The sequence below is a fragment of the Bombus huntii genome, chromosome 3, assembly GCF_024542735.1.
Source record: "Bombus huntii isolate Logan2020A chromosome 3, iyBomHunt1.1, whole genome shotgun sequence".
Classification (NCBI taxonomy): Eukaryota; Metazoa; Arthropoda; class Insecta; order Hymenoptera; family Apidae; genus Bombus; species Bombus huntii.
Genome location: NC_066240.1, coordinates 3,497,735 through 3,524,956, shown reverse-complemented (window position 1 = coordinate 3,524,956; position 27,222 = coordinate 3,497,735). Strand labels below are relative to the sequence as shown.

The 27,222-nt window shown below is 26.0% G+C and overlaps 5 protein-coding genes across 10 annotated transcripts; 4 read left to right on the top strand and 1 right to left on the bottom strand.

Moving 5' to 3' along the window:
* Positions 1–494: 494 nt before the first annotated feature.
* On the top strand, positions 495–5,830 carry LOC126864150 (sorting nexin-25). Its single transcript, XM_050615161.1, has 11 exons — positions 495–889; positions 1,580–1,890; positions 2,059–2,228; positions 2,322–2,716; positions 2,782–3,202; positions 3,284–3,588; positions 3,675–3,932; positions 4,005–4,138; positions 4,574–4,813; positions 5,208–5,490; positions 5,564–5,830. The coding sequence occupies exons 1-11, from the start codon at positions 668–670 to the stop codon at positions 5,618–5,620; spliced, it is 2,796 nt and encodes a 931-aa protein (XP_050471118.1). The 5' UTR covers positions 495–667; the 3' UTR covers positions 5,621–5,830.
* A 1,669-nt stretch (positions 5,831–7,499) lies between these two features.
* LOC126864151 (dnaJ homolog subfamily C member 16) lies at positions 7,500–13,677 on the bottom strand. Its single transcript, XM_050615162.1, has 12 exons — positions 13,171–13,677; positions 12,543–12,609; positions 12,274–12,470; positions 11,633–11,913; positions 11,368–11,558; positions 10,960–11,294; positions 10,237–10,540; positions 9,995–10,143; positions 9,575–9,799; positions 9,288–9,501; positions 8,987–9,094; positions 7,500–8,814 (listed from the first exon to the last, which is right to left on the bottom strand). Exons 1-12 carry the CDS (start codon positions 13,422–13,424, stop codon positions 8,689–8,691), a joined length of 2,451 nt encoding a protein of 816 aa, XP_050471119.1. The 5' UTR covers positions 13,425–13,677; the 3' UTR covers positions 7,500–8,688.
* A 722-nt stretch (positions 13,678–14,399) lies between these two features.
* On the top strand, positions 14,400–16,171 carry LOC126864157 (MICOS complex subunit Mic10-like). The gene is made up of 3 exons (XM_050615179.1): positions 14,400–14,681; positions 14,772–14,819; positions 15,790–16,171. Exons 1-3 carry the CDS (start codon positions 14,609–14,611, stop codon positions 15,945–15,947), a joined length of 279 nt encoding a protein of 92 aa, XP_050471136.1. The 5' UTR covers positions 14,400–14,608; the 3' UTR covers positions 15,948–16,171.
* A 540-nt stretch (positions 16,172–16,711) lies between these two features.
* On the top strand, positions 16,712–22,096 carry LOC126864149 (AP-3 complex subunit beta-2). Of its 3 annotated transcripts, none has more exons than XM_050615158.1 (10): positions 16,712–17,253; positions 17,793–17,868; positions 18,196–18,777; positions 18,852–19,148; positions 19,264–19,531; positions 19,689–20,396; positions 20,521–20,787; positions 20,900–21,171; positions 21,279–21,643; positions 21,856–22,096. In XM_050615158.1, the coding sequence occupies exons 1-10, from the start codon at positions 17,120–17,122 to the stop codon at positions 22,007–22,009; spliced, it is 3,123 nt and encodes a 1,040-aa protein (XP_050471115.1). In that variant the 5' UTR covers positions 16,712–17,119; the 3' UTR covers positions 22,010–22,096. The 3 variants fall into 3 exon arrangements, with proteins under 3 accessions (XP_050471115.1, XP_050471114.1, XP_050471116.1); XM_050615157.1 differs by having other exon boundaries at positions 20,494–20,787; XM_050615159.1 differs by having other exon boundaries at positions 17,109–17,253; positions 17,779–17,868; positions 20,494–20,787.
* A 221-nt stretch (positions 22,097–22,317) lies between these two features.
* On the top strand, positions 22,318–27,165 carry LOC126864153 (GRIP and coiled-coil domain-containing protein-like). 4 transcript variants are annotated; one of them, XM_050615170.1, is made up of 8 exons: positions 22,318–24,899; positions 24,969–25,167; positions 25,247–25,608; positions 25,667–25,906; positions 25,963–26,063; positions 26,171–26,384; positions 26,444–26,671; positions 26,757–27,165. In XM_050615170.1, the coding sequence occupies exons 1-8, from the start codon at positions 24,786–24,788 to the stop codon at positions 27,147–27,149; spliced, it is 1,851 nt and encodes a 616-aa protein (XP_050471127.1). In that variant the 5' UTR covers positions 22,318–24,785; the 3' UTR covers positions 27,150–27,165. The 4 variants fall into 4 exon arrangements, with proteins under 4 accessions (XP_050471127.1, XP_050471125.1, XP_050471129.1 ...); XM_050615168.1 differs by having other exon boundaries at positions 25,238–25,608; XM_050615172.1 differs by having other exon boundaries at positions 25,238–25,608; positions 26,444–26,688; positions 26,757–26,929.
* The last annotated feature ends 57 nt before the right edge of the window (positions 27,166–27,222 follow it).

The following is a 27,222-nucleotide window of genomic DNA, read 5'->3' as shown; positions in this document are numbered from 1 at the left end:
ATGTAAATTGAGTTACGTTTTACCGTATACATAACGAATTATGTATTAAGTGGTGAATATTCACTTTAAATTTCACTTCTGCGTAAAACAAAAAGATTGTATTAAGGTAATATATTTCAAGTCAAAAGAAATAAGATATAATGATATATTAATTATGATTAAAGAATTATACAGAATAAAAATGTTAAAATTCTATTGTTCTATATGCTCATACAATTTTAAAAAGGAAATTAAAATATTTGTGGAAATTTTATATATTAAACTTCTACTTGATCTATGGAAGGTAATAATCATATGTACTTACAATATTGATTTTAAATTTTGTTTTCGCATGAAACAGATTTTATTCCACTACACTGAAATATTTCAAAGAGAAGGGATATGATGATATATTAAATACCGTTACAAATAGAATTATACAAATTTTAGAAGGAACATTCCAAAATAATGTAATTGTCAACATTTTGGTAACTTTCTAGTAACTTTTGGAACACGGATAAGCAAGCGCCTCCACTTGCGCCAGTGCATGATTTGATCTGTATTTTTTTTATCACGGTGTATCTGTATTTTCACAGTTTCTTTTTTCGCAGTTTATACGAGCAACTTTATCAAATATGAAATTAAATACATAATATTCATCATCACGTGATCATAATCACAATTCAAGATGATATGGACCGGCATTCTGTATATTCCAGCTATAATCGCACTTTTCTATTGGAATAATTTATTATGGTGCTACTTTTTTGTTTTACTAACCATATCTTGCTTCTTTTTGGGATGTTTGATTGTCATATTCATCAACATTGCTCTTTCTCTGAAACATCACACTACTGCAACAACTTCAAAAACAATTGCAGAAATGGATGCCTTTCATAATCTGTTGATGGTTTGTTTTATATTATTAATATCAAATTTTTCATAACGATAATTATTGAACATACATGATATTTCATTTTTACTATTAAAAAATATTAAATTTCAATTTTTAATGATAGAGAAAAAACATTCATAATCTATGTATTGTGAAAATAAAACTTCTTTGTCAAATTAATTTTGATATCAATATCAGAAGATCAAGAAATTATTGATAAAGATAATAAATAATAGAAAAAATTGTATATTACTTATGTTTGTTTCTCGTCAAAACGTTATTTCATTTTCATTATCATTTTGTAATTTTTTAGTTTGTAGATTTTGTGTAGCTTTAATTTTTTTATGTATATGTTTTACTTCAGGCAAAGGCTTATGACAACTAATCTATATTTTGTGTAATAGATTTTATTAGAGTTCATATTCCATATTTTATAATATTATTCTATCAAAATAGTTTTCTTATTTTGTAAAGATTTGTATTTTTTATCAATGTATATTGTATTATAAAAGTATTTTTTATTATACTAAGACTTATATTTATACAAATATATATATAGATATATTTAAAAATATCTGATTATTTTTACTTCAATGTTCATCAATTTTTTAATTGAATTTTAAAATATTATTTAAACATTAACTTAAATATATATAAATACATTGTAAATATATTAATTATTTAAAAAATTATTGATTATTTCAGAAGGGGTACGTAGCTAAAACTGAAAATACTAAGAAACATGTCAGATATCCATTGGTTTTTACTCGTATGGTGGATGGAGCTTTGCAGAATTTATTGGACTTAATTTTTCAAGACTTTGTTGGTCTTTGGTTAAATGAATTGGCTTTTAATTCTGAACAAATAATTGACAATATGAAGCAAGACACATGGGGTGCAATTCAAACTCTTCATGATCGTTTATCAAAAGTAGATCATACAAAACTAGTTGTTTGTAGTATAGTAAATAAAATTACATTCCATTTTGAAAAAATTAGACTTGCTCAAACAGCTTCGTGAGTTTAACTATATTTTATATATTATTTACTATATTATTTATATTATTATTAACTATATTATATATTATTTATTATATCAATTTTTTAAATCTTATATATATATATAATATGGAAATTCTGCTTTGTTAAATAATTCTTTTTAAAAAGATTTTGTATTTTATATAGAACACAAGGTGAAGATCCAGTATTTATTTTATCTACACACTTAATGTCACCTACAGCCGAACTAGACTATTTGAAGAAGGTCAGTGAATTGTATATCTTATTTTTGTTGCCACCTTGTTATTCTCTTGCTCCAATGAAATATTTATTGAGGGAAATTCTTACATGCAAAAGTAAGTGTATGGAACCATTATTTAATTATGGATATATACATAATATATATTTGATCTACATCTTATAACATTTTATCTTCTTTATTCCTTCAGTACTAAAACCAGCAATAGACTTAATAACAAATCCAGACTATATCAATCAGAAAATTTTATCATATATTGATCAACAACAACTTGCAGAAGCAATGCACAGGAAAACTTATGAATATGCTGAATCATTTGAGGACTTCATTCGTATGATTAAAAGCTCTAAAGATCTAGAGGTTTTAAAGCATATCAGATATAATATTGTTACTGAAATTATGCAAGCTACAACAATACAAAATATTAAAAGAGCGCAAGGTTTAGATCCAGATACTAATGCATTTGGAAAGTCTGATGCCATTCAAGCTCGAAAATTGACGAGGTATATCAGTCAACTAACATATGCTAAAAATACATGTGAATGTCACATGCAATCATTAGGATGGAATGGATATCCTGTTCAGGTTATAAAATCATTTTTGTTTAATAAACAATAGTAACAATTATATTTAAGGACAATATTTTATAGGCTAGTGATGTTACCGATGCAGCAGTTACAGAAGAAAGAATTTTGCCATTGCAATATATCTTAGACAATGTGATAGGTAGACGATACCTTTCTCAATTTCTCGAACAAGTTGCCAGTCAGGATTTGATTGGGTACTGGGCAGCTGTACAAGAATTACGCAATGCAGATAAATCTAATTGGCATCAATTGGGAGCTGAAATCTTTTACACTTATATAACATCTCCAACAGCTGAAATAAAAGTTGACAGAGCTATTCGTAAGAAAATGGAAAGCTTTTTGTTAGGTGATATAGGGCCAAATGTATTTTACGAAGTTCAAGATAATGTTGTTAAAATTTTGGAAGAAAAGTATTATCCTTCTTTTATGGTTAGTGATCAATATAAAAATATGCAAGAAGCATTGCTTAATGAAAGAGTAGATGGTTAGTGTAAAAATTTCATTATAAAAATATAATTATATTAAAAATCAAATCAGTCATCATTAATGTAAAAGTAATTTTTAGACTTAGTGGAGGATCGACATATGGGAAATGGAACATTATCAGAAAATATATCTTTATTCGTTGGAGAACATTCAAACTATGCTCGCAGTAAATTGGACCAATTACAAGAAAAATTAAATAATAAAATGCAAGCTTTACAAGCATTAAAATCTTCGTTAAAACCAGAAAGTAAGGTTCTAAACTTTTTGGCCAAAGAAGTTGAATGGTTACAAAGTGAGAAAAAGCAATTAGAAGCCCATTTAACTCATACAGAAATGTGGGCAGAACATTTGGGTCATTGGAGAGCAGAAGTGCAAAGTGCAGAAGTAAAAACAAAATTCAAGCTATTATAATTTAAATAGAAAATGTTTTTCGTTATTCAGCTTTAACTAAAAATATAATTGTTAAACAGGTACCAGATAATGGAGAATCTCCACAGTTTGTTTTAGTTGTCCATATGACAGAAGGTGAAGACAACACTGAAAGTATATATAGTGGTTGGGTCGTACTAAGAAAATTACAAGATTTTCAAGATCTTCACAGAAAACTTCGCCAATTGTGTTCTAATGTGAAAAATTTAGATTTACCTTCGCAACCTTTAAAATTTTTTGGAAAATCTGATAAAAATACTTTGGACAAAGCTAAAATGCAAATACAAAAATATTTAAATGTAAATTTCTTAAATGTTATTAATGTAGTAAAGCATTGTTTAGATAATCGTCTTAACTGTTAACGTTCTTAGTTTGTTTTAGAAGATGAAAAATTGAATCAGAGCGAGGCTTTATATACATTCCTTAGTCCAAGTTCAGAACATTTGAAATATGCTCCTCCTTCTCCTAAAAAATCTCGATTCTCTTTATCGACATTATTTAAAACGTAGGTAGCTATATTATTTGAGACGCCTAGAACCAAAGGGATGCAAGTGACATTTTTCTGATATAAAGGAAATCGAGTTTGAAATTCAAATGTGTTACAAAAATTCCACATGAAGCCTCTATAAAAGTTACATTATATTTAATTCTTAACATCAGGATCATATGCACAAATTTCCAACAAATTTCATCTTTTAGCTTATGAGTTATTGAATATATGGGAAATAATATTATTTATTTAGTAGTCTAGATACTTTTATACAACGTTGAATTACTTAAATTGTTCACAACATTACATTTAACGATTTACCTAACTATTTCTTTTTTAAGTAAAAAATTTGAAAAATGTCACTTGCATTCCTTTAGTTCGAAATTCATGTGGTAATAACTGTATATTTGTTATAAAAGTTTAATTTCTTTAAATTACAACTTGTTTTAGATCTAACAACAACAGTGAATTGCGTGATAAGGAAGAGGAAGAAGATTTTTCACTGCTATTAGATGATACAGATAGTGGTCGATCAGCCACGGATGGAATTTTTAATGTTAATAAAGATGCAATAGCAGAACCACTTTATACACTTTTAGGTGAAATTTTCGATCTACGAGGAGTATTTCGATGGCTTCGACGGTCGTTAATTACCTTCGTTCAAATTACCTATGGCCGAACTATAAACAGGTTTGTTTTTAGTTTTAAATGTAAACACACATTGAACAAAAGGGTAATGCATTACAGAGCTAATTAAACTTATAGATGAAAGAATTTTCTTCACTTCAAATATTTCATCAGGCTACAACACAACCAAATTTTATTTACTTTGCTTTAATGATGCTTGTTATATCTCAATCAAATTCAAATCTTATATTTAAATCTATCCTTGATTAAAATGGTTACTGTGATACATTATTAGGTCTGAAAGCAGTGTTGTTATTAGAATTTTCCTTTGATCGACATTTTAATGGTTGAAATAAAATATCAGTATCCCTTGCATTCAGTGTGCACCAAGTAAAAGTAAAAAATATTCCTTTTATAATGAAGGCATAAAGTATAACATAATAAATATAATCATCAGGCAAATCAGAGATACTATTGCATGGGTGTTCTCAGAGCCAATGCTTCATTACTATATACAATTGTTTACGAAATCATGGTGGCCAAATGGTCATTTAGTTTTTGAAGCAACTTTTCGTACGGACGAAGAAAAACTAAAAACGAGAGGCGAAGCACGAAGACAGTTCTTAAATAACATTCCTGATGTCTTAACAAATTTAGTAGGAGCACAAAGTGCACAACGTGGTGCAATAAAAATATTTGATTCTTTACAGAATGTGAATTTAAATAAACAATTATTCTATGTAAGTTATTCTCAAGTAAAAAAGACGAACTATATCATGTTAATTATATTCTATTCACTTTTTCTACTTACAGGATATCTTTGAAGTTCTGATGTACGAAGTATTTCCGGAATTTAAACGAAAACAATAAACTTTGCTTAAAATTATAATTTTTTATATTATTCAACTAATTATTGTATTTTAAATCGTTATGCAAAGAAGAATTATGTAAATTAAATATATGTTTTATAAGTATTTTATTTATAGTATTATAGTCGAATAAGTATTTTATTTGTATGAAGTGATATGGTATATGTAAGCGTCAATAAAGTATTAAAAATCTTTATAGTAAGAAAAAACACTTTGAACTTTTGAACTTTATCTTGAAATTAAATAATACCTCAAAAAAGATTTATATTACATAAAAATAATATAAATTATTTTTTAATAATTATAATCTATAAAACATTGCATCTGTATAAGATGATGCATTATTTGCAATGGTCTTCAATATGATCTATCAAAATCTCAACTTCTTGTTTGTTAAAATGATTAATTCTGGTAATATAAAATTTACAAAATATTGATAAACTGTACAAGTTGATACTGAAATATATAAATATCTATATAGGGGTTTGAATAGTGGCTATTGCAAAACAGATTGATTATATTTTACAAATCAATATAATATACATATTTATTCATATATCTTTATTTCAGCATATTTTAAATATCTTTATAGAATGTATACACAATGTAAACAATTTTTTATATATAATTTTCTTCCATGCATTAAAAAATTCCGAGCATAATTTCATGAAACACGATTCATGTATATCTTAAACGTAAATTGATTCTTTTATAATAAAGTCATTTCATAAGTCATGTCATTTCAATATTTGCCATTTGAGATTCTTTTAAACACATTGATATATTTTACGGAAATATATAGTAATTTGACTAGCTCCATAAAAAATATATACTTCAATAATATGTACAATTCAAAATCTCAAATATGATCAATTTTTCTCAAATTCAAATAATAATAAAAATACAAGAAAGGAAAGAAAGTAAAGAACAAATATTGCAGGAAAGTTAAATTTTGTAGCAATTAATTACAATTAAGTCCCTAATATTTAAAGTATTAACTTAAAGAGAATTGATAAAAAAACAGCAAGAAACTATATTTATTATATTATTTTTATACAATAGTAGTAATAACTTGTTTCTGATAGATTAACTTTTCCCTTAAAAAAATTAAAATTTGCTATCTTTTATTAGCTGAATTATCACTAGAAATAATTTTCGCATAAAAGGAATAGTTAATTTCAATAATTCACTTAGATTAATATAATTTTATGATCAATAATTCAATAAACAATCTTGAGACAACAAATCTTGAGATACAAAAATTAGGAAATTAAACAGTAATTTTCTGCAATTTTTTAGATTTGCATACTTTAATGTAAATCTTAATTGGATAATATCTTAAATATAAAATTGTACAGTTAATAAGAAGATAACTATAATTGAAATAAATAATACAGCTCCTTTTTAACGAAAGAAAAAATAATTTATAAAATACGCAAGTCAAATGTAAATTCATATACAACATAATATACCATAAATTGAAAAATCAAAAGAAAAAGAAAAGTGAGCTATTGCTTTTTAATTTCCTAAGTACAAAAATGACATTACTTATGTGATGACTTAACATTCAAATGGAGAATGCAGTGATTTGTGTAATTATTAAAAATATAATCTAAAGATATAGATTACTTAAATATAGCTGGAAAAGGGACTAGTTTTTATATTAATTGATATTATTGTTTTATATGAGAATATTAATTATTCTCTTTCATGAACTATAGATTGTTTATAAAGCATGTAATTATTTATTTTTATTATTACCATAAATTTTTAACCAAAACTTACATTAATAAATTGATAAATGTATGCATATTTTGGTTATCAATCTTCACAGACAAATTAAAATACATGGATAAAAAAATATATAATATAAATATCTATTCACAGAAGAAACAAAGATATATTCTTAAATATTAACATTATAAATACAAAGTCTGATAAAAAAAAAGTCTATAAACATAAATGAATATATCTTAAAATCCTATTATAAATAACATTTGCATAACAATATATATAATAAAAATGAAAAAATTTATATTAAAATGTACACAGCATTCTAAACTTTGCGATATAATATGAATATATGTAATATTATAATGACATTTGATTTTTCATTTGGGAAAGACATTGTACATAATGATACAATGCAAAATATTTTCAGATTTATCTGTCATTAATATACCAAGAACATTAAAACTTATTAAAAGCATAAAAATTAAAATATTAATTGTCGTAAAATTTGTCATTAATATGAACAAAGTTTTTTAAAATTTATTTGTAATTTATTTGTATCATCAATGTATATCAATATATCAAAAATATAAAAACTAAAGCATTCATTAAGTACATGTTTCCCAATTTAATGAGGTCGAAGAGATTCAAAAATAAATTCCATAAACATTTTGTTACATATTAATAAACAGATATCCCAATTGAAAATTATGTAAACAAAATAATTAAATGAAAATATTTGTTTCAAAGAAATCGACATAAAATTAAAATAACTTCTATAACTAACATTTATGATATACAAGTATTTTTTATCAAACCTTGTATGTTATATGGAAAGTAGAAATTGTTATAACGTAATGGTATAAAAGTAACAATATACCATAGCGTAACATTGATATTGAAGGAAAAAGGACAAATTATTGGCATGTTATAAATATATATAAATATACAGTATCTAGTATTTAAACATGTAATATAAATACTGTTATGTCTTTAATGGCATCGACTAGAATTACTTTAAAAATATTATTAAAAATGACGAGAATTTTTATTACTCATGAAAATTGATGAAAATAATGTAATTCTGAATCTGTAAGAACTTTATCGACTATTATAACAATTTATAAAATTCTTTTTTACAGAAATCGCGTGTAAATTAATAAATAATACCTTCATGTACATATAATGAATATGTCTTAATTTTACATGAAATTATAGGATGTATTTCCCTTTAAATTGTATAGAACTTTTAAATGACACATGATATTGTTGACTAGTTGGATCCCCTTTTCTATTGCAAGAAGTATACACGTTACCAAAATGTATACCAATCTCCATTTACTTGGCAGTGAACTCGGGCCAATAATTTACATAATAACGATGTGTTAAACCTTCAAATAGCCTATCCAGCCACATTGGTAAACCATCCAAAAGATTGTCCTGGCATAAAACATTATTTCCACCCTATAATATAAAAGTTTGTAAATAGAAAGAACAGTTCAATTTCTAGAATATAAATAATACGAGAATTTTTTAAAAGAGAAACTGATTTTAATATCATATATTTTTAAATATTACTGTATTATATTAATTATCGCAACTCAACAATAGGAGATGTGAGATATAAAAAGCATACCTCTTCTTCAGAAGCATCAGATTCATTGGAACTATTAAAACCTATAAATGCGCCAGCTTCTGCATCATCTGTTCTTCGAGTTAACTGCTTTGTCATTCGTTCTATTCTCTATACATGAAAATATCATACATGTATATAAAAATTATCATCTTTGTACATTTAATAAATACATGATTTAAAATATTGGGTTGGCAACTAAGTGATTTTGTCATTACCATCTAATCCGCAAGTCCGCACAAAATCCGTAATCACTTAGTTGTCAACCCAATAGTTATATATACATATATAAAACATATATTACCTTAGAACCTTTGCCTTTAGTACATTCTGGATGTTTGGCATGGTACATACAAAAATATTTACGATGCCCATTTAGAGATAATACAGTGCCAACACAATTCTTGGCATTTATGTTTAGTTCTTTTTGTTCTGGCAAGGTGAGAGATAACAGTTTTTTATACCATTCTAACCCTCTTTCGAGAGACAAATGTCCAAACATAAGAGTTTTATTTTTTCTGTAATAATACCAATTACTTTTTATTTTTCTATTACAATTATAATATATTTTTATTAATATGTTGAATTTACCTATAAGGCCACACAGCTTTATGAAAAGCTGGTAATAATTTTAATCTACTTTGAACGTCGACTAATAATATAATGGTTCTACAACCTGGTTTTAATAGTCGAACTAAACCATTGTATTTCTCTGCCCGCAACTCGTGTAATCGCAATTGTGGCTGTGACGGCGTTGGTTTATTATTATCCTTACATTGAGCACGTTCAGCTTGAATACTTGCTTCCTCTAATTTTCTGTATGATTTTAAAAACCAATATAATCAAATGGATTTTATTTTCAATATTATTTTAAAGAATTCAAACTAATATAAAGATTCAAAACGGAATTTATATAAATTAAATATAAAATGAGAATGTTGAAATATACAAAATCGAAATTTTGAATGTTCTAAACTAAGTAAAACATCATTTTAATGTGATGTTACTTACGCTAGATATGACATCCCATACCCCGCAGCACCAATTAACATTAAAGTAGCAATTACTGATACTAAAGGCAATATTTGCTCCTTAGTAAGACTATCAGAAATATAATCTACAGCTAATAACGCTTTTCCAATAAGTTTGTCTACAGTACCCTGTACAAAATTACATTTAAAATTAATTTTAAATTGTGATGTAAGATAGGAGGTTAATCTTGGTCTCTTTTGAGCAAAAATTAGAATGCATACCTGTGCATGTTCATCTGCTAGTTCTCCTACAACTGCGGCATATGGCAAAGCTTCCGATGCACGTAATAATCTTTGTATGGTTTGTTCTAAGTTGCGACGTGTTTCATTCCACTGAGTTTCATCTTGAGCAGCTTCAATCCAACCAGTAGGTAACCATTCATATTTCAAATGATTCGCATCCCTTCTCCAAATAATGACAATATGTAATAAAGGCTCTAAAGGACTACCTTCTCCTGTTGATAATGCTGATACAAATTCTGGTTGTGTATCCTTAAATACGTACGTATATCGTACCCTTTCAGTACTGTAAATTAAACATTGTAAAATAAAATAATCGTGTATATTAAAATTATTTTAGAAAAAATTGTGTGTATAACTTTATAATTTATTGTTTATTAGTTAATACATTTGAAAGTTTAATCCAATACTTTCTTCTCTAGTAATTTTGTATAAATTGAGTAATATAAATATCTATAATTTCAAATTTATTGAAGTAGTTAAATCACATAACACGCTGTGTGCATATTAAATGAGTAAATATTGGTGAGTTATAAGTCATAATAAACCATAATAAAAAAATATTAATCAAATCATTCATGATAGAAAATAGTAAAATCATTACATAATAAATGCACATATATATATATATATATATATATATATATATATATATATATATATATATATTTATTTTATTTTCACATATATTTGAAGCATTGTTACCTGTAAGATGATTCTAAAGCTGCTTGTCTAAATTTATGCCTAGCTAAATCATGAAGAGGACTATTTTGTTGTGATATTAAAACTGCACATAACCGTTTTTGAGGTCTTAACCACTCAGGTGGACAAACTGAGTCTAGCATTGCTTGATTTGAAAGTCTTGGTAAAGCAAGGAATTTATTATTTGATATAACATTGTGCATTGTGTCACTTGATATATCTTTCATACTGACAGATGCCATAGGTTTCTCGGAATTTTCATTAAATAACAATAAAGTATCCAAGTCCACAGAAATTTTATATTTCATTACAATAAGTTCAGTATCTAGTTTTCCCGTCTACAAAGAAAATTGTAATTAAAATAATTGAAAAATTACATAATTCAAAAAGTAAAGTAAAAATAAAGTGTACCTGAACAAAACCAAATGCAACACGGTCTCTATAATAAAATGCAATAAATAGATATCGTAATCTCACAGATTCTTTCTTATCAAATATTAAAGCTCGAATTCGATTATCTATCCATCCTGAGAGGAAATTATCTACATTATTTTTATTTATATTAGGTATTAATTTATATGGAAATTTGTTTCGTAAGAAGTCTGTAAAAGAAATAAACACTTTAATTCTATCACACTACAAAGTAGAAATATGAAGTACATTATATAATACATACCAACAATCTTTTGGATACTAAAAAGAGATTCTTTATATACACTTGTACGGCCATCTATTGTAACAACAAGACATGGTAGCGAATGAATTCCTAGTTTTCTTGCTAAAGCAGACTCTTTTTCAGCATGTGCAGTTGCTAAACCAAGACCCAGTGGTTCTAACTCATCAATCAAACGTCGCCATATTGGTTCTACTTGTAAACATGCAAAACACCAGTCCGAATAAAATAATATCAGATAAGGTGTACGTAAAGTTTTTGGTACTATTACATTTTCAAATGATCTGCAAAAATCATTCATATTTAAAATATTTATAATATAATAATACAAACAAACATAGTATTGATTTGCTCAGAAAGTTCATAGTATTTTTAAAATTGGAATCTGATTATAAAACATATAAAATATCAAAATATATAATATTGGATTGAAATAGATATTTCTAGCTGAACATTAAATGCAGCAATTACTAAGAATATTTCTAATAAATGGCGAAATGTCATTATGAAAATATACAGATTGCTTAATAAAATTTTAATTTTATTACCATGAAATCTTTTTAAATTTTGTTATTGCTTCCCAAACAATACAATACAACCCATGCATATATGTATTAGACACTTTTTAACAGAATGATACAAACCGATATGTGATGCTCATCTTATAGAAAAGTGAAATGTCTCGATTTTGATAATGAAATTTGAAGTTTCTGGCAAATAGTTCTTCCAATGGATCAAAGACATTGTTAAAGTGACTATTGTCTCTTCGTTGCCTAGAAATACTTTCTTCTGTAATTCCATGATTATCAAATTTCCTTCTTCTTTCTGGATCTGTTAAAATCTAGAAACAAGAAAATTTCTAGTGAAAGGAGATGATAAATTACGTTATATTTTTTATTGGTATTAATTTTACCTCATAAGCTTTGGTAATTTCCACAAATTTGTTTTCTGCACCTGGGTGATTGGTTTTATCTGGATGCCTAAGGAAATAAATTTTATTTGGAAAAATAAATTCAATTCATCGTATTCACACTGTAATCCAAGGTACAGAAATAAGAAATCATTTGAAATTATTTATCTCTGCTTTTTGATCAGATATCACTCATTCGCTACAATAATGACATAAATCAAAATTTACAGTTTTTGAGTCATTAATATATAAGAAACATGTTTTAAGGATGAATGTGAATTTATTAAACTGGATGAGAATATTATAATATTTTTAGACAAATTGATCTGCTTATTACAACAATCTGTTATTTTAATACAATGTTCTTACAAAATTATAACGATTCAAGACATTCAAATTTTTTATTTTTGAGTTATTTTATATTGTTGCAGCAAATGAACGATATACTTAAATAATTGGCATACTTTAGTACAATGTCAATGAAGCCTATAATTCTAAATATAAAATAGCTTATTTTTGTTAATAGCAAACACCTTCAGTATATTCAAATGGTTTCTAAAATATAAAAAAATAAGAGTGAATATTAATCTTCATAAAATAATAATGAAATAATAGAAAATCCTATACGTACCATTCTTTGACAAGATTTTTGTACGCTTTTCTAATTTCTTGTAAGGTCGCACGTTTGTGAACACCTAATATTTTATACGGATTTCCCAATGACTCACTTGCGCTGACCGTCGACAATAGGTGGGTTGTTACGATAAAAATCACAATAAAAAATGAGAACCTCATTAATAATTCTATATCAATCGCTTTCCTATTACTATTATTTGATCGTTTGGCTACTGACTCAGAGGTTCTTGAAAAATTAATCGATAACATTATTTGTGACGCAGTTTTAACATGAATGTATATCTAGTTGATTTACAGCACTTAACATCGAGTCTGCATCGATTAAAACTATCCTTTCTTCGTCTTGCAATATTTAACGAACATGTTCAAATCACGAATTTTTTTCTTATCTTTGCACCGGAAACTCTATCATTGCAATTTTATAGTGATGTTTCTCGACAACCATGTTGTCAAATGGAATATACACAGTGGACACTAAATCTTAGGTTTAGAATGCTCTAGTAGGATAGGACAGAATCGATTACGAGATGGCGTTAAAATACATTTTCAATTTTCACTTTTTCTATGTTTATCTTCTCTTATATCTTAAAAAGTAAAACAAAAGTTCAAGAAGTATTTTTATTATATTATTTAGATGATAGACATATTACTTAGATAGAAACTGTTCCTCATATAAATTAGAGTACGAAGAAATTTATTTTACTAAATTATGTCCACATCCTAGTATCTTGTAATTTACTCTTATTTTAAATAAAATTACATTTCTATATGTTATTTGTTTTCATTGAAAGGAATTAATAGTAAATTAGAAAAAAATAATTATATATTTTTGGTTATATAAATTATTAATTAATCTTATTATGCTATTTTATTGCATATAAAATTATGTTTATAATGGACACTTTATTTAGTGATATTTTGTTACTAAAAAATATAACAAATTATCAAACTATCTAGTGATTTATTTTTAAATCTAATAACTAAAGCTCCGTTGGCGCCACTTTCTCTCTCTTTTAAAAATTTACAAAAATAGATCGGGCAGTTTCCAATTAAATTACCCAGTTTATAGAATAAATCGATTACTTGTCGTCAAAGAAAACACATTTCAAATCTAGCGAATGTGTGCAATTATGAGGAAATATTTTCTGTCATGACTTATATCAAAATATAACAGCATATACATATTTCTTATATTCCTACATACTCTGTTGTTTGAACGAGATGTGAACTACTTAATTATATTGGTTTCGTCGCCTTCTATCATATCACACGTTCATATGTATTATTGAGAAAAATATAAAAGAAATACTGAATCCCTATAATATTAATTTTTACGAATAAATCGATGTCTCAACATTACTATTTTTTGATGGTCATAGACTGTGACGTGTGACATAACATCTAATATTATAGATCTACTTTAATATAGAAAAATGGCTACTTGGGCTGAAGATGAAATCGGACGAAAATGGGATCGGTGTTTTACTGACGCTATATTTAAGTTTGGTAATTATAATTCAATAATCGACTCTTACTGGACATTAAAATAATAAAAGATCAAATTTATTTATTACAATAATAACGACATCTTCATAGGAGGAGGAATTCTACTTGGAGGAGTATTCTCCCTATTTTTTTTCAAACGTAAGTCTTAAATCACTTAATACCTTTTTTTAACAAAAGAATCCTCACATATTTTCTAATATTAATAAAAATTTACATTTAATATTATAATGGATTTAATTTGTTTTTGTTCAAATGAATACGTAACTTTTAGAAGTTAACTTCAAATCTTGACTGAAAAATACAAGTAATATAATATTATACGTTCAATTTCATATAATTTTACATTTTTACACAAATATTTTTTTCGCTTTCAAATTTTAGGTAATGAAAGTTGTTTCGTTACATACATGATATAGGTTAGGTTCTACGATATTTCCAATCTGAAATCTTAATAAGATATTATTATTAGATATTTAGATATTAGATAGTTAACTTATTAATTAGACAGTTTAATATTATGTTGTTCAGAAAATTCGTAATGAAAATTAAGAAAGATTTAATTAGAAGTAGACTTTTTACCATCTACAACATTACAAATCTTTATTGAAAAATTATTTGCCATTTTTGTAGTAAATTTCAAATTCACCAAGCTTTCAGTTTAAGAAATTCAAATAGCTTTTACAGGCTTCTGAAGTATTTAATTTTTTATCTATATCTTTCGAATAAATTTTGTAAAAATGAAAAACTAATAATGAAACAATATTGTACTTCTGTAAATGAGGTACATAAAAATGAATATTTCAGCTACTATTTAGGAGTTCTTGGATATACAAAATTTGACATTTTTTACTGAAAAAAAGTATGAATTATTAATGAATATTCATTGTCTTTCCCTTATTCCCTTTAGTGTCTAACTAAGAGCAGTATTTGTTTGGAAATTTCATTTGATATAATAAAAGAAAACTACAAACTTTTTGAACAATTCAATAATTGAAAAATCTCATGGTTTAATCATATATATCATTATTATGTATTTGTTATTAATATTTTAACAAATATATGAATATGTATGTATTATAAAATAATATAAATATTAATTTTCTTTTAGGAAGAAAGTGGCCTATTATAACTGGTGGAGGCTTTGGATTAGGTATGGCATATGCTAATTGTCAAGAAGATTTGAATTCTACAATAAGGCGACAAAAATCCAGAGAATGTAGTAAACCAAATAAAGAAAAACCAGCTGAAGAGAAGAAAAGTTCTTAGCAAGCTTCCTATGAAAAAAATTGTTATGCTGTTACCAGACAACATACAATATACCAATAAACTAGTTGAACTTGTATTATAGCGTCATACAAAATAAACTCTTTCATAACTTTAAATTAACATAATTTAAAAATGTGAAATATACATATTTATTATTTACTTTACTATCATTAGCATTTAAAAGTAAATATTCAAATGATTATAAATAAAATATTTATTTTGTATATTTTGTATATAATTGTATATTTAATGTTTTTAATATATCAATTATTTTTATAAAGAAAAATCGAAACATTTTAGAACTATAAAAATAGTTACAAAACAATAATTTATGATATCAATGATATTTTGCTATACAAAGTTAAATATATAAAATTCATATTTATATCATTCATAAAAATCGTATTTGTTTCCAAACATTATTTTATAAAGACTATGCTTTTTATGCAGTGCAGTACTTGCTAAATATTGAAAATATATATTATAAAATATTTATTCACACATATCGGCATATTTGAGATAACAGTAAAAGTTAATTTTGCAATGCTTATTTCAAAATATTTCTGTAACTATATAATACATTGATATCGTTTATAGTATTGTATTAATATTTATATATAATTATGTAATTTGAGCAAATATGCAAATTTTATTTATGAAATCGTTAAATTGTTGAGTTCAGGTAGAATAAGAGATAAAACTTTTTTTTATCATAATTAAATATTCCCATACCTACATGCACAAATAAAAGTTACTAGGTTAGTAACTTATTTGTAAAGCGTGTGGCTTCACGATCTGGTTTCGCTCATTCAATCGTTATTTTTAGAAATGCCATAGTCATTAACTTGTACTTTTTAGTCCTATTAAATAAAATGAACGAAACGAATGTATTTGCAAGAAATTAACGAAGAAAATAGGTTTACACATTGTTTTATTTTTAGAAATTTTCACTCGATACATTTCGATACACAAAACAGAATTTCTTAAAGAATGGACTTTGCTCAAATCTAAATAGATCTAAGATCTAAGTAACATGGGTATCTGTGTTAATACGTACTGAAAGCATCTTGTCATCAATTTTTAAATAACCACGTGTGCTATAGGAAAGTCTGTGTGACTTTTTTTAATACAAGAAAGAAGAATTACTTTGGTTCGAGTGAAATTGGAATAAAATGTTAACTGCTGCTGCGAATTCGTTATCGAATAACGGTGGCTCTTACAGCAATGATAGACCGTCGAGCACAGCAGATCCAGAACTTGCAACTGATCCCGCTTCAGGTGGATTTTTTCACTCGGATTATAAAAAGTAAATATTTCAATGTGAAAATATGCTTTATTTGTAAAAATATGTTTACATATATTTGAACTTTTATTCAAATGTAATAAAGAAATTTGACATACTTTCCAATTAGAAACATTACATATTGTTTTTAAATGTAATATTGTGTTGCATTATTTTTATTTTTTTACTTGGAATATTTTAATTTTATGTCGTAATTTTAAAGCTATAGAGAAATAGCATTTATATTTCACTGTCTATATTTTTAATTAAATATTTAAAATATTGTAAGTGATGATAATTGTACTTATTTGTTTAGATTTATTATTTTAGTTATTATTATATTATATTATTTATTATGTTAATTATTATTTATAAATATATTTATTTAATATATTGCTTTTTATTTTAATAGTGACGCTAGTACATTTTTATACTTAATCTTTATATTGTATATTTGAAAATTAAATAATAATAAATGTGTTATGTTATTTATTGTACAATATATTATTAAGTATGTTAATAAAAAATATGTAATTATGTATCTTAAAGGAATATTTTTATAGACATGAAGACTTGAAACAAATGTTGGATAGTAATAAGGATGGACTTAAATTAGAGGCTATGAAGCGTATAATTGGGGTAATAAATCAATTATATTTATCTAATTATTTATCTAGATTTTTCTTGAAATCTTTCACTAAGTCTATAAAATATACTTAAATAAAAATACATAATAATACATTTTAGAAAATTAACCTGTTCAAGATTGATAATATATGGTATATGTTAAAAAATTATTAAAAATGTACATACAATATGAAATAATAGAAAGAAGTGCATATCTAAAAATTGAGATTAATGTTAATGTACCCTTTGAGTAGGTTAATATTCATTAAAATATTTCATTTCTTAATTTAATTTATTATCCTTATTTTAACAAATAATTACCACAAATTATTTTTTCAGATGATAGCAAAGGGACGAGATGCATCAGAATTATTCCCAGCTGTAGTAAAAAATGTTGTATCAAAAAATATTGAAGTGAAAAAATTAGTTTATGTTTATTTGGTTCGTTATGCTGAAGATCAACAAGATCTTGCACTTTTATCTATTTCTACATTTCAACGAGCATTAAAAGATCCTAATCAATTAATAAGAGCCAGTGCTTTAAGAGTACTTTCAAGTATAAGAGTTTCTATGATAGTGCCTATAGTAATGCTTGCTATCAAGGATTCAGCCAGTGATATGTCACCATATGTGCGAAAAACTGCAGCACATGCTATTCCTAAACTTTATTCACTAGATTCTGAGCAAAAAGAGGAATTAATAGGTGTTTTAGAAAAGTTACTATCAGATAAAACAACTCTTGTTGTGGGTTCTGCAGCAATGGCATTTGAAGAGGTTTGTCCTGAAAGAATAGATTTGATACATAAAAATTATAGAAAGCTCTGTAACTTATTAGTAGATGTCGATGAATGGGGTCAAGTTGTTATAGTCAACATGCTTACAAGATATGCAAGAACACAATTCATTAACCCTAATGTAGATGTATGTATAATTTTCCAAAATCATGGACAATTTATACATACAAGATTTATATCATATGAAATTAATTTTTGTAGAGCATAGAAGATGATGAAAATCGCCCGTTTTATGATTCTGATTCTGATTCGTCTAATACAAAGAAACCAAAATTAACAATAGATCCAGATCATCGATTATTATTGCGAAATACAAAACCTCTTTTGCAAAGTAGAAATGCTTCTGTAGTAATGGCAGTATCTCAATTGTATCACCACACTGCTCCACGAAGCGAAGTAATGATTGCTGCCAAAGCATTAATTAGATTATTAAGAGGACACAGAGAAGTTCAGAGCATAGTTCTCCACTGCATTGCTAACATATCAATTGCCAGGAAGGTAATATAATTATTGTAAAATGATTTTTAGACATATAGCAAATATTAATTTAATATAGAAATTTTTTTATAGTAGAAGTTTGATACAATCTATAATTTTTATTGTTTTTGCACAGGGAATGTTTGAACCCTTCCTTAAGTCATTTTTTGTGAGAACTTCAGATCCTACTCATATAAAACTTCTGAAATTAGATATTTTGACCAATTTAGCAACTGAAACTAGTATCGGAGTTATACTAAGAGAATTCCAAACTTACATCTCTAGTAGTGATAAAGAATTTGTTGGGGCTAGTATACAAGCAATTGGGAGATGTGCAAGTAATATAAAAGAAGTGACTGATACGTGTTTGAATGGATTAGTTTCATTATTGAGTAATCGAGACGGTAAGTACTTATAAGCAATTAAATAATTAATCTATCTCTGTCACGTTAGTTTCGAACGTTTCTTTAACCCTGTATAAAATATAAAATTAGATTACAATATATAATACTTATAATATAGCTACGTATTACAAAAAGTAAAATATAATTTGTTATCCAGAGGCTGTTGTAGCAGAAAGCGTTGTTGTTATAAAGAAGCTGTTACAAACTCAACCAAACGAACATAAAAATATAATTGCTCATATGGCAAAATTAATGGATTTCATAACTATACCACAAGCCAGAGCATCTATCTTGTGGCTCTTGGGAGAATATTCAGATAGAGTACCTAAGATAGCACCAGATGTGCTTAGAAAAATGGCTAAAAATTTTGTAAATGAACAAGATATTGTAAAGCTCCAAATATTAAATTTGGCTGTAAAGCTGTGTCTAAATAATCCTATTCAAACCAAGCCATTTTGTCAATACGTTTTCCAACTTGCGAAATACGATCAAAACTACGATATTAGAGATCGTGCACGTTTCTTGAGACGTTTTATTTTTGACGAAGATGGTCATAAGAAAAATCTTCCACAGCTTGCAAAAAGAATATTTCTAGCTCCAAAACCTGCACCAACTCTAACATCTAGGTTCAAAAATTCTGAATATCAGTTAGGAACATTGTCACATTATTTAGATATGCCATGTGCTGGTTATCGTCCTTTGCCACCTTTCCCTGATGTAGCTCCTGATCCATCTGTAAGAGATGTTGCAAGTAGCACTACTAGAGATGCAAGAGATGAATATTATAGAAAAGAGAAGAAAGACAAAAAGGGAAAAGAAAAAGAAAAACCCTTTTATAGTGATGAAGAAAGTGTTCAAGCAGATGGTATGTTTTAAATTACTGCAGTTGTAAACAAGATTTTACTCAAGTACTAATTTAAATAGTCCTATTTTAAATTTTATACGAGTATTTTAATTTTTAGAATTAAATAATGAAAATGACTCTTCAGATACTTCAACAACTGATTCTTCAGATGAGGGGAGTGACTCATCTGAGTATATATCAGAATCTGGTAAATCTGAGAATGATAGTGAGAAAAAGAAATCTAGCAAGATATCTGATGAGTCGAACAGCGAGTCTGAAAGTGAAGAATCAGATTCTGAAGAATCATCTGAGAATTCTCAGGAAAGTGAAGAGGAAAAGTACAAGGCTTCCAATCAAGAAGCAACAGAAAAACCAAAAAGCAACATTGATCTCCTTTTAGATTTAGATGATGGTAAATATGATCGTATTTAACTATACTACCGGTGGTTTAACAGAGAGAGAACTTAAAAATTATAACAAATATAATTTATCAGTTTATTCAAAACTTTATTTGTTAATTTCAGTGATTCCAATGACACCAGTTATGCCATTAAGCACAGGTAGTCTTCTTACCCCTATCAATTTGAATATTACAAATGATGTCAGAGAAATTTCAGCCTCATTTATTCCCATAAGGAAATCTGAATTATTAAATACTATTACGGGACATGGTTTGAAAATTGAATATAGATTTACTAGATCGCAGCACTTAGTAAGTGCTTATTTAGTTACTATTGAATTAACATTTTCCAATGAAAGTAGCGAACCTGTTAAAGAAATACAAATAGGAGTAAAGGTAAATTTATATAATCTATAACAATTAAATCATCAGTTTTTAATATTTATTAACTGATATATAATATTTATATATAAGTACTATAAAGCAATTTGTTTCATTAATAGAATTTACCAAAAGGAATGGTTATACATGATTTTATGCGAATACCACTATTAGAAGTAAATTCAAATTTATCCACAACATTGGGAATCAATTTTAATGATTCTACACAACCAGCACATTTTAATATTGACTTTGCAATTGGAGATGACATGTATTCCTGCCCAGTTACTATTAAAGCTCCAATTGGAGAAATAATAAGAGCCGTGTTCTTGCCAGAAAATATGTTTATATGTGAAAAAACTAAATTGAAGGGTATGAATGAACATGTTGCGAAAGTGCAATATTTTGGGAATAAGAAAACTATATCCCAAAAAGTTTTTGAGACTGCGAATGTTGCAATGATATCTAGCAGTGATGAAGAGATAAGGTAAAAGAATATTAAATTAATAATTCGGATTATTAATTATTCAGGCAATTTTTTAAAATGTTATTGAATAAAATATTACAAATTTTATTATAAATGTGTTAATTATGTTATAAATTTACAAATTTATAATATTAATATTTAAAATATTAAAAAATTACTTTATGTAATATGTTGAAAATGAAATTTTGTTTAAAAAGATTTCTATTTTGCAGATTTGCCGCTCATACATTAGCATCAAAGTCCTTAGTATTAGTAACAATAAAAGTTATAGGTAATGAATGTTTGGAAATTTGTGTTAACTGTGAAAAGATGGTAATAGGTTCTATCTTATTAACTGAATTAAAAAGTAATTTAAAGATGAACTAATTATTTTTTATTTATATTCGTAAAGTAAATATATACCGAATTTATTTACAATACTTGTATAAAATAAATATAAGACTCTTATGATAATTAAGTGTATATATATGTTTAATTCCACATGGATATATAGTAATTAAATATAAAAATTTAAATATAATATATTTGTTATGAAATCATTAGATTTTTATAAGAAACTGAGATTATTGTTTGCTACTACTTGTTTGGTAAAATATATATACACATATATATGTATATATCAATTTTATAAATCACGCTGAATTACTTGTTAAGTTAAGAATTACCTCATAATGTCATACTTATACCCTTCTGAAAAAATATAAAGTGTTCTAAAGTTGAACAATCGAACTTTGTATTTATTAGATTATAAAGATGATTCATAGCGAAAGTTGAGAGAGATTTAACTAAAATTAGACTTTTTGCTATCTATAATTTCATGTTTTCTTAAAAAATAATTCGTTTTTTTAATGAGTTTCTTTAAATAGTTTTTGTGAGCTTGTACAATATAATACTGTTCTTTCCACGTAAAATAAAAAAATGTAAAATTTATAAATAATAATCTTTTTCGTTCTATTTTAACAAATTAATGAAAACTTTCAATGTTTTCAAACAATAAACAGATAGAATAAAATAATGAAAGAAACGACACTTATTTTTTTTGTATATTATTACATATCAAAATTCACTATTATTTTGATGAATATTTTTTTATAACTTTTTATAAAATATTTACTACTTATGCTTGGTACTGAATGGTATTTGGTATGAATGGTACTGGCATAGAACTTATGGCTTATATCGTACTAACTTACATAAGCCCTATGAACTTACGAGTTCTAGTGGCCGACCAACACGAAATTTGAGGGGCTGAACTTCAAATATAAAATTTTAACTTTGGACATTTATTAGTTTACAAGAATAATAATAAAAAGCTTCTGGAACTATTCATCCAATTCTTTTTATACAGATGTTACTAAACAATCGTTTTCGCATCGTCGCTGACTATTGAGTACCCGATGATATCAGTGTCTATAGGGTGTCCAGCATTGATATATTGGGTATATTTCGGTTTTACTTTAATTTTAAAATTTTTAAAGATATTTTATATAATAAAAAAAGTAATTTTTTAATTATTATTAACTAACACGTGTTTTTGTACACTTTCTAAGAACATAATTTTCATGAAAAAATTTGTTATAATATGTACTACATATTAGGATAATAAAAAATATAAGATTATTAACATACAGAATTCTGTTTTCTTATTGTATATTTATATTATAAAAACTAAAAATGAAAACGTTTGTACAAATAAAAATATCGTGTTTTATTTTATTGATTTTATACGAATCATATAATTTGTAGATACTTCTAACATGCATGGATAAAAAAATTGGAATGTTTTTAAATTTGCTAAGAATTTTTTAAATTCCGGTGAAGAGCTAACAATGCCTCTTTGTATGACTTGTTTTGGTGAAGTATTATTATTTCTTTTATACTTATTTGAAGTTTTTAAATTACTTCTTATATGTTCTGAATCTTGACGTACGAAATATTTCGTTAATAAATGATTTTTTAGATACTGATTATTGAAGTATTGATAAAGTTCATAATTGTTGAAAAACAACAATGTATAACTACTAAAAATAATTTCACTTTGAATAATATTTATATTTGTATCCAATATATTTTTATTTTTGTTTTTTACCACAGTCCATTTATCTTCTTCATCATCACAACTCAATTCTGTTTTTAAATATTTTGTACTTATCATAAAATTTGGCATCAATTTAGATTCTAATATAGCAGAGACACCTTTATTTGAATTGCTTTTATTAAAAATATTTTTGTTACGACTTCTTATGAAAGTTGTGAAATAAAAGATAGCTGAGTAAAAGTTGCACATCCTATGAAAATCCATCCACATTGAAAACATAATTATCATTTATCATTCATCTTCTACGATACGAACTTTTTACTTACACATTATTCCATATTTTTATCGCCTTTTTAAGGGAATTGCTATATGAACATGCGAAAAGTATTGCGAAAGATATAGATACAAAAACATAAACATATTGGAGTACAGTTTTTAACATTATTATCATGTTACAGTATATATAATTTGCTCTTGTAATATGTAACATTTCTTCTATAGCCTCCGTTTTTGTCGAAATATTATACACAACTTCAAGATCTGAATTTTATAAGTAAAATAACGTAACTGCACGGAAGCTATTATGTTGAATAAATTTATTATACAGAACGTAATATTTACCTTGTTGTTTTGAAATAACTGAATGATATACATTGCTTGTACATAGAGCTATCCATAATCCAAATCCCCAAAGGAATAAACTATTCCACGATATATAATGCGATCTTTTTTGCTTAAACAACTCTAAGTAACGACGATACATTGTACAAATAATGGCATTTAAAAATATCTACCTTTTCTGTTAGTAATTGTCCACTACCATTATTTTGCATTTTGTATGTTACTTTTTAATTCCTTGTTTCTCGAAAGAATATCATAATATTTGTTCAAAAGTAAATTTTGTACACGTTCATCAATGATATATAAATCGAAAAATTATACAAAATAAAAAAATAAGACAATCTATATACAAGACGAATGCCCAATAGTTTCATGTGTATCATTTATTACATTACCTATTTAAATGTCAGTAATTTAAAATTTACAAAAAGATATAAATTAATATTATGATAAATATTTCTAAAGTGTTAATTAGAATTTGGAATGTACAATATTTCAACGCGACTTGATGCCTTGAATAGACAACTCTTAATTATTTCTAAATTGCAAAAGATGGATGGAGAATGTAGTGTGTATCCCACAACAGCATGTAAAAAAGTAAATATAACATAACACATAAATTGATTCAGGAAAATAGTAATGTAGGAAAAATTATATTTTATACAGTGTAACGTATACAATAACATTGCAAAATATTATCACTGTGCCCACAAAATTTTATCTTCAAAAGACCAATGCAGTAGGTTCGACTGCACTGAAGAATGCATATCACATGATAGTATTAAAAAGAGAATACCATGTAATGTTATAACATGCAAAACACGCAAAAAATTACGTTTTTATAAGAAGGTTCCCTCAACTGAAGGTATATCAGTATCACTAATCCATGCAAAAGATAGTATGTATTAACATGTTAATATAAAATTGTTTATTAGTTCATACAGATTTGAAGGATGAAGTTAATATAATGAATGATGCAATTGGTAAAGAGTTGAAAGAACCAGAGAAACAAAGTAAATCTGATCAAGTAGACTTAACTTCACAATTTTATAAAATGTGTACTCAAGACAAAATAATTGATACATACGAAGAGAAAAGCGAGCAAACCATTCCAACAAAAGATAATTTTCGCACTGAATTAAATATAAATAGTTTGGACTCAAATTATGTGCAGAATGAAGCAACAAAGCAGGAAACATTTCAAATAGAAATAGATGAAAGCATTTCAAATGAATTAGGGAAAATTGATTCCATTATAGAAGATATTTGTGCAAAAGACAAGAAAATTTTCGAAAGAATTCAAAAGGTTTTATTAAAAATAATAACATTTGGCTCTTTAAATTCATATAATACGTAATTTGTAGGATCTGTTAACTGAAAAAATACGCACTAAAGAACTTGAAAAAAGATTGAAATCTTTAACTTGCAGTCTAAATTGTTTGAAAGAAGGTAGTGAACAAAGGGCAGCTTGTTTAAAAGATGTATTAGTAACAGCTGAAGAACAAAGAAATGTTGCAATGGATTTAGTGAAACAATCAAAAAATCAAGCAGATTTAGTCAAAACAGATAGGGATGAATTATTAAATGAGATTTCAAAATTACAAGTATGTACTTGAGAAAAGAATAATTTTTATTAATAGTAAAATAATTATCTTTTCAGCAACAGGTAATCGAAGTTGCACATAAAAATACAGATCTGCTGCAAGAACGTGACAATTTAAAGAGCAAATTACAATCTTTATCAGAGGATGAATCTAAAAGGTAATTTCAAATAATTTTTAACATGAATACAGGTATTAGTTCTTGTTTCTTTAAAATGTAATCTAAGAATCACTTTAGATATTAAATGCATGCTTCAATCATACAAGGTGTGAGGAGGTTAAAAAAGAAGTGAATAGAATGAAACATGCTGTAAAAGAAAAAGAAAATGCTTTAAATAGAGAGAGAGCAGAATTTATGGATATGATTTTAGAACTTACGAACGTAATTAATATACAAAAGAGACGAATATGTGAAGTAAGTGGTATATGTAATAGTCAACTACATAGCATACATGAAAGAAATGAAGAATTATCTCAAAAGGTAAATTCAATAACAAGCATCAAATTATGATTTTATACTAATTTAAGTTATATTGGCAGAATATCGAGATATCGGAGATGAAAAATATGTTACAGTCAAGTAACTCTACTTTTAAAGAAATGGAAGAGAAAATAGATCATTTGCAATATTGTTTATGTAAAGAAACAACGACTTGTAACCAGCTGAAACAAGAATTAGAAACTTTCAAGGAAAATCATTTATCTGAATTGAGAATAAAAGACAAAATTATAGAGGAACAAAATAAAACAATTTCAAAACAAAAGAAGGTTTTATATCCATTAAAGTAAATTTATTAAAATAATTTTAAATTTAAATTAAAATGTTGTATTAACAAATATCTATCTTTATTAGTTATTACATGACAGTGAAGTGATGGTCCAGCAAGTTGCTTCCGAATTTAATGAGCTTAAAGATGAATTAAACAAAGAAAAAACGAAAAATGAATCTTTGCAAATAACATTGAATGAGAATGATACCAAATTAAGCAAGATATATTTATCGCAATGTGAAAAATGTAGAACACTTATAGTTGAAATAGATTATTTAAAAAAAGAGAAACAAAAGGCAATAGCACTTGCAAAATTTGCTTATCAAAAGTTGCATCAATCTGTGAAAGAGTATAAAAAGAGACTCATTTGTGAGAAACAGCAACACAGGTACATGGCATTGATTATTGAGGAAAGAGAACATGAGATAGGATGTTTGAGGAATCAAATTTGTCAGAATAACATGAGAATTATTTAAAAAAGAAATAGTTATGTAGTATGCAGACAATTAAATTTAGTTGTAATTGTTTATGTGATTATGAAGCTTTTTA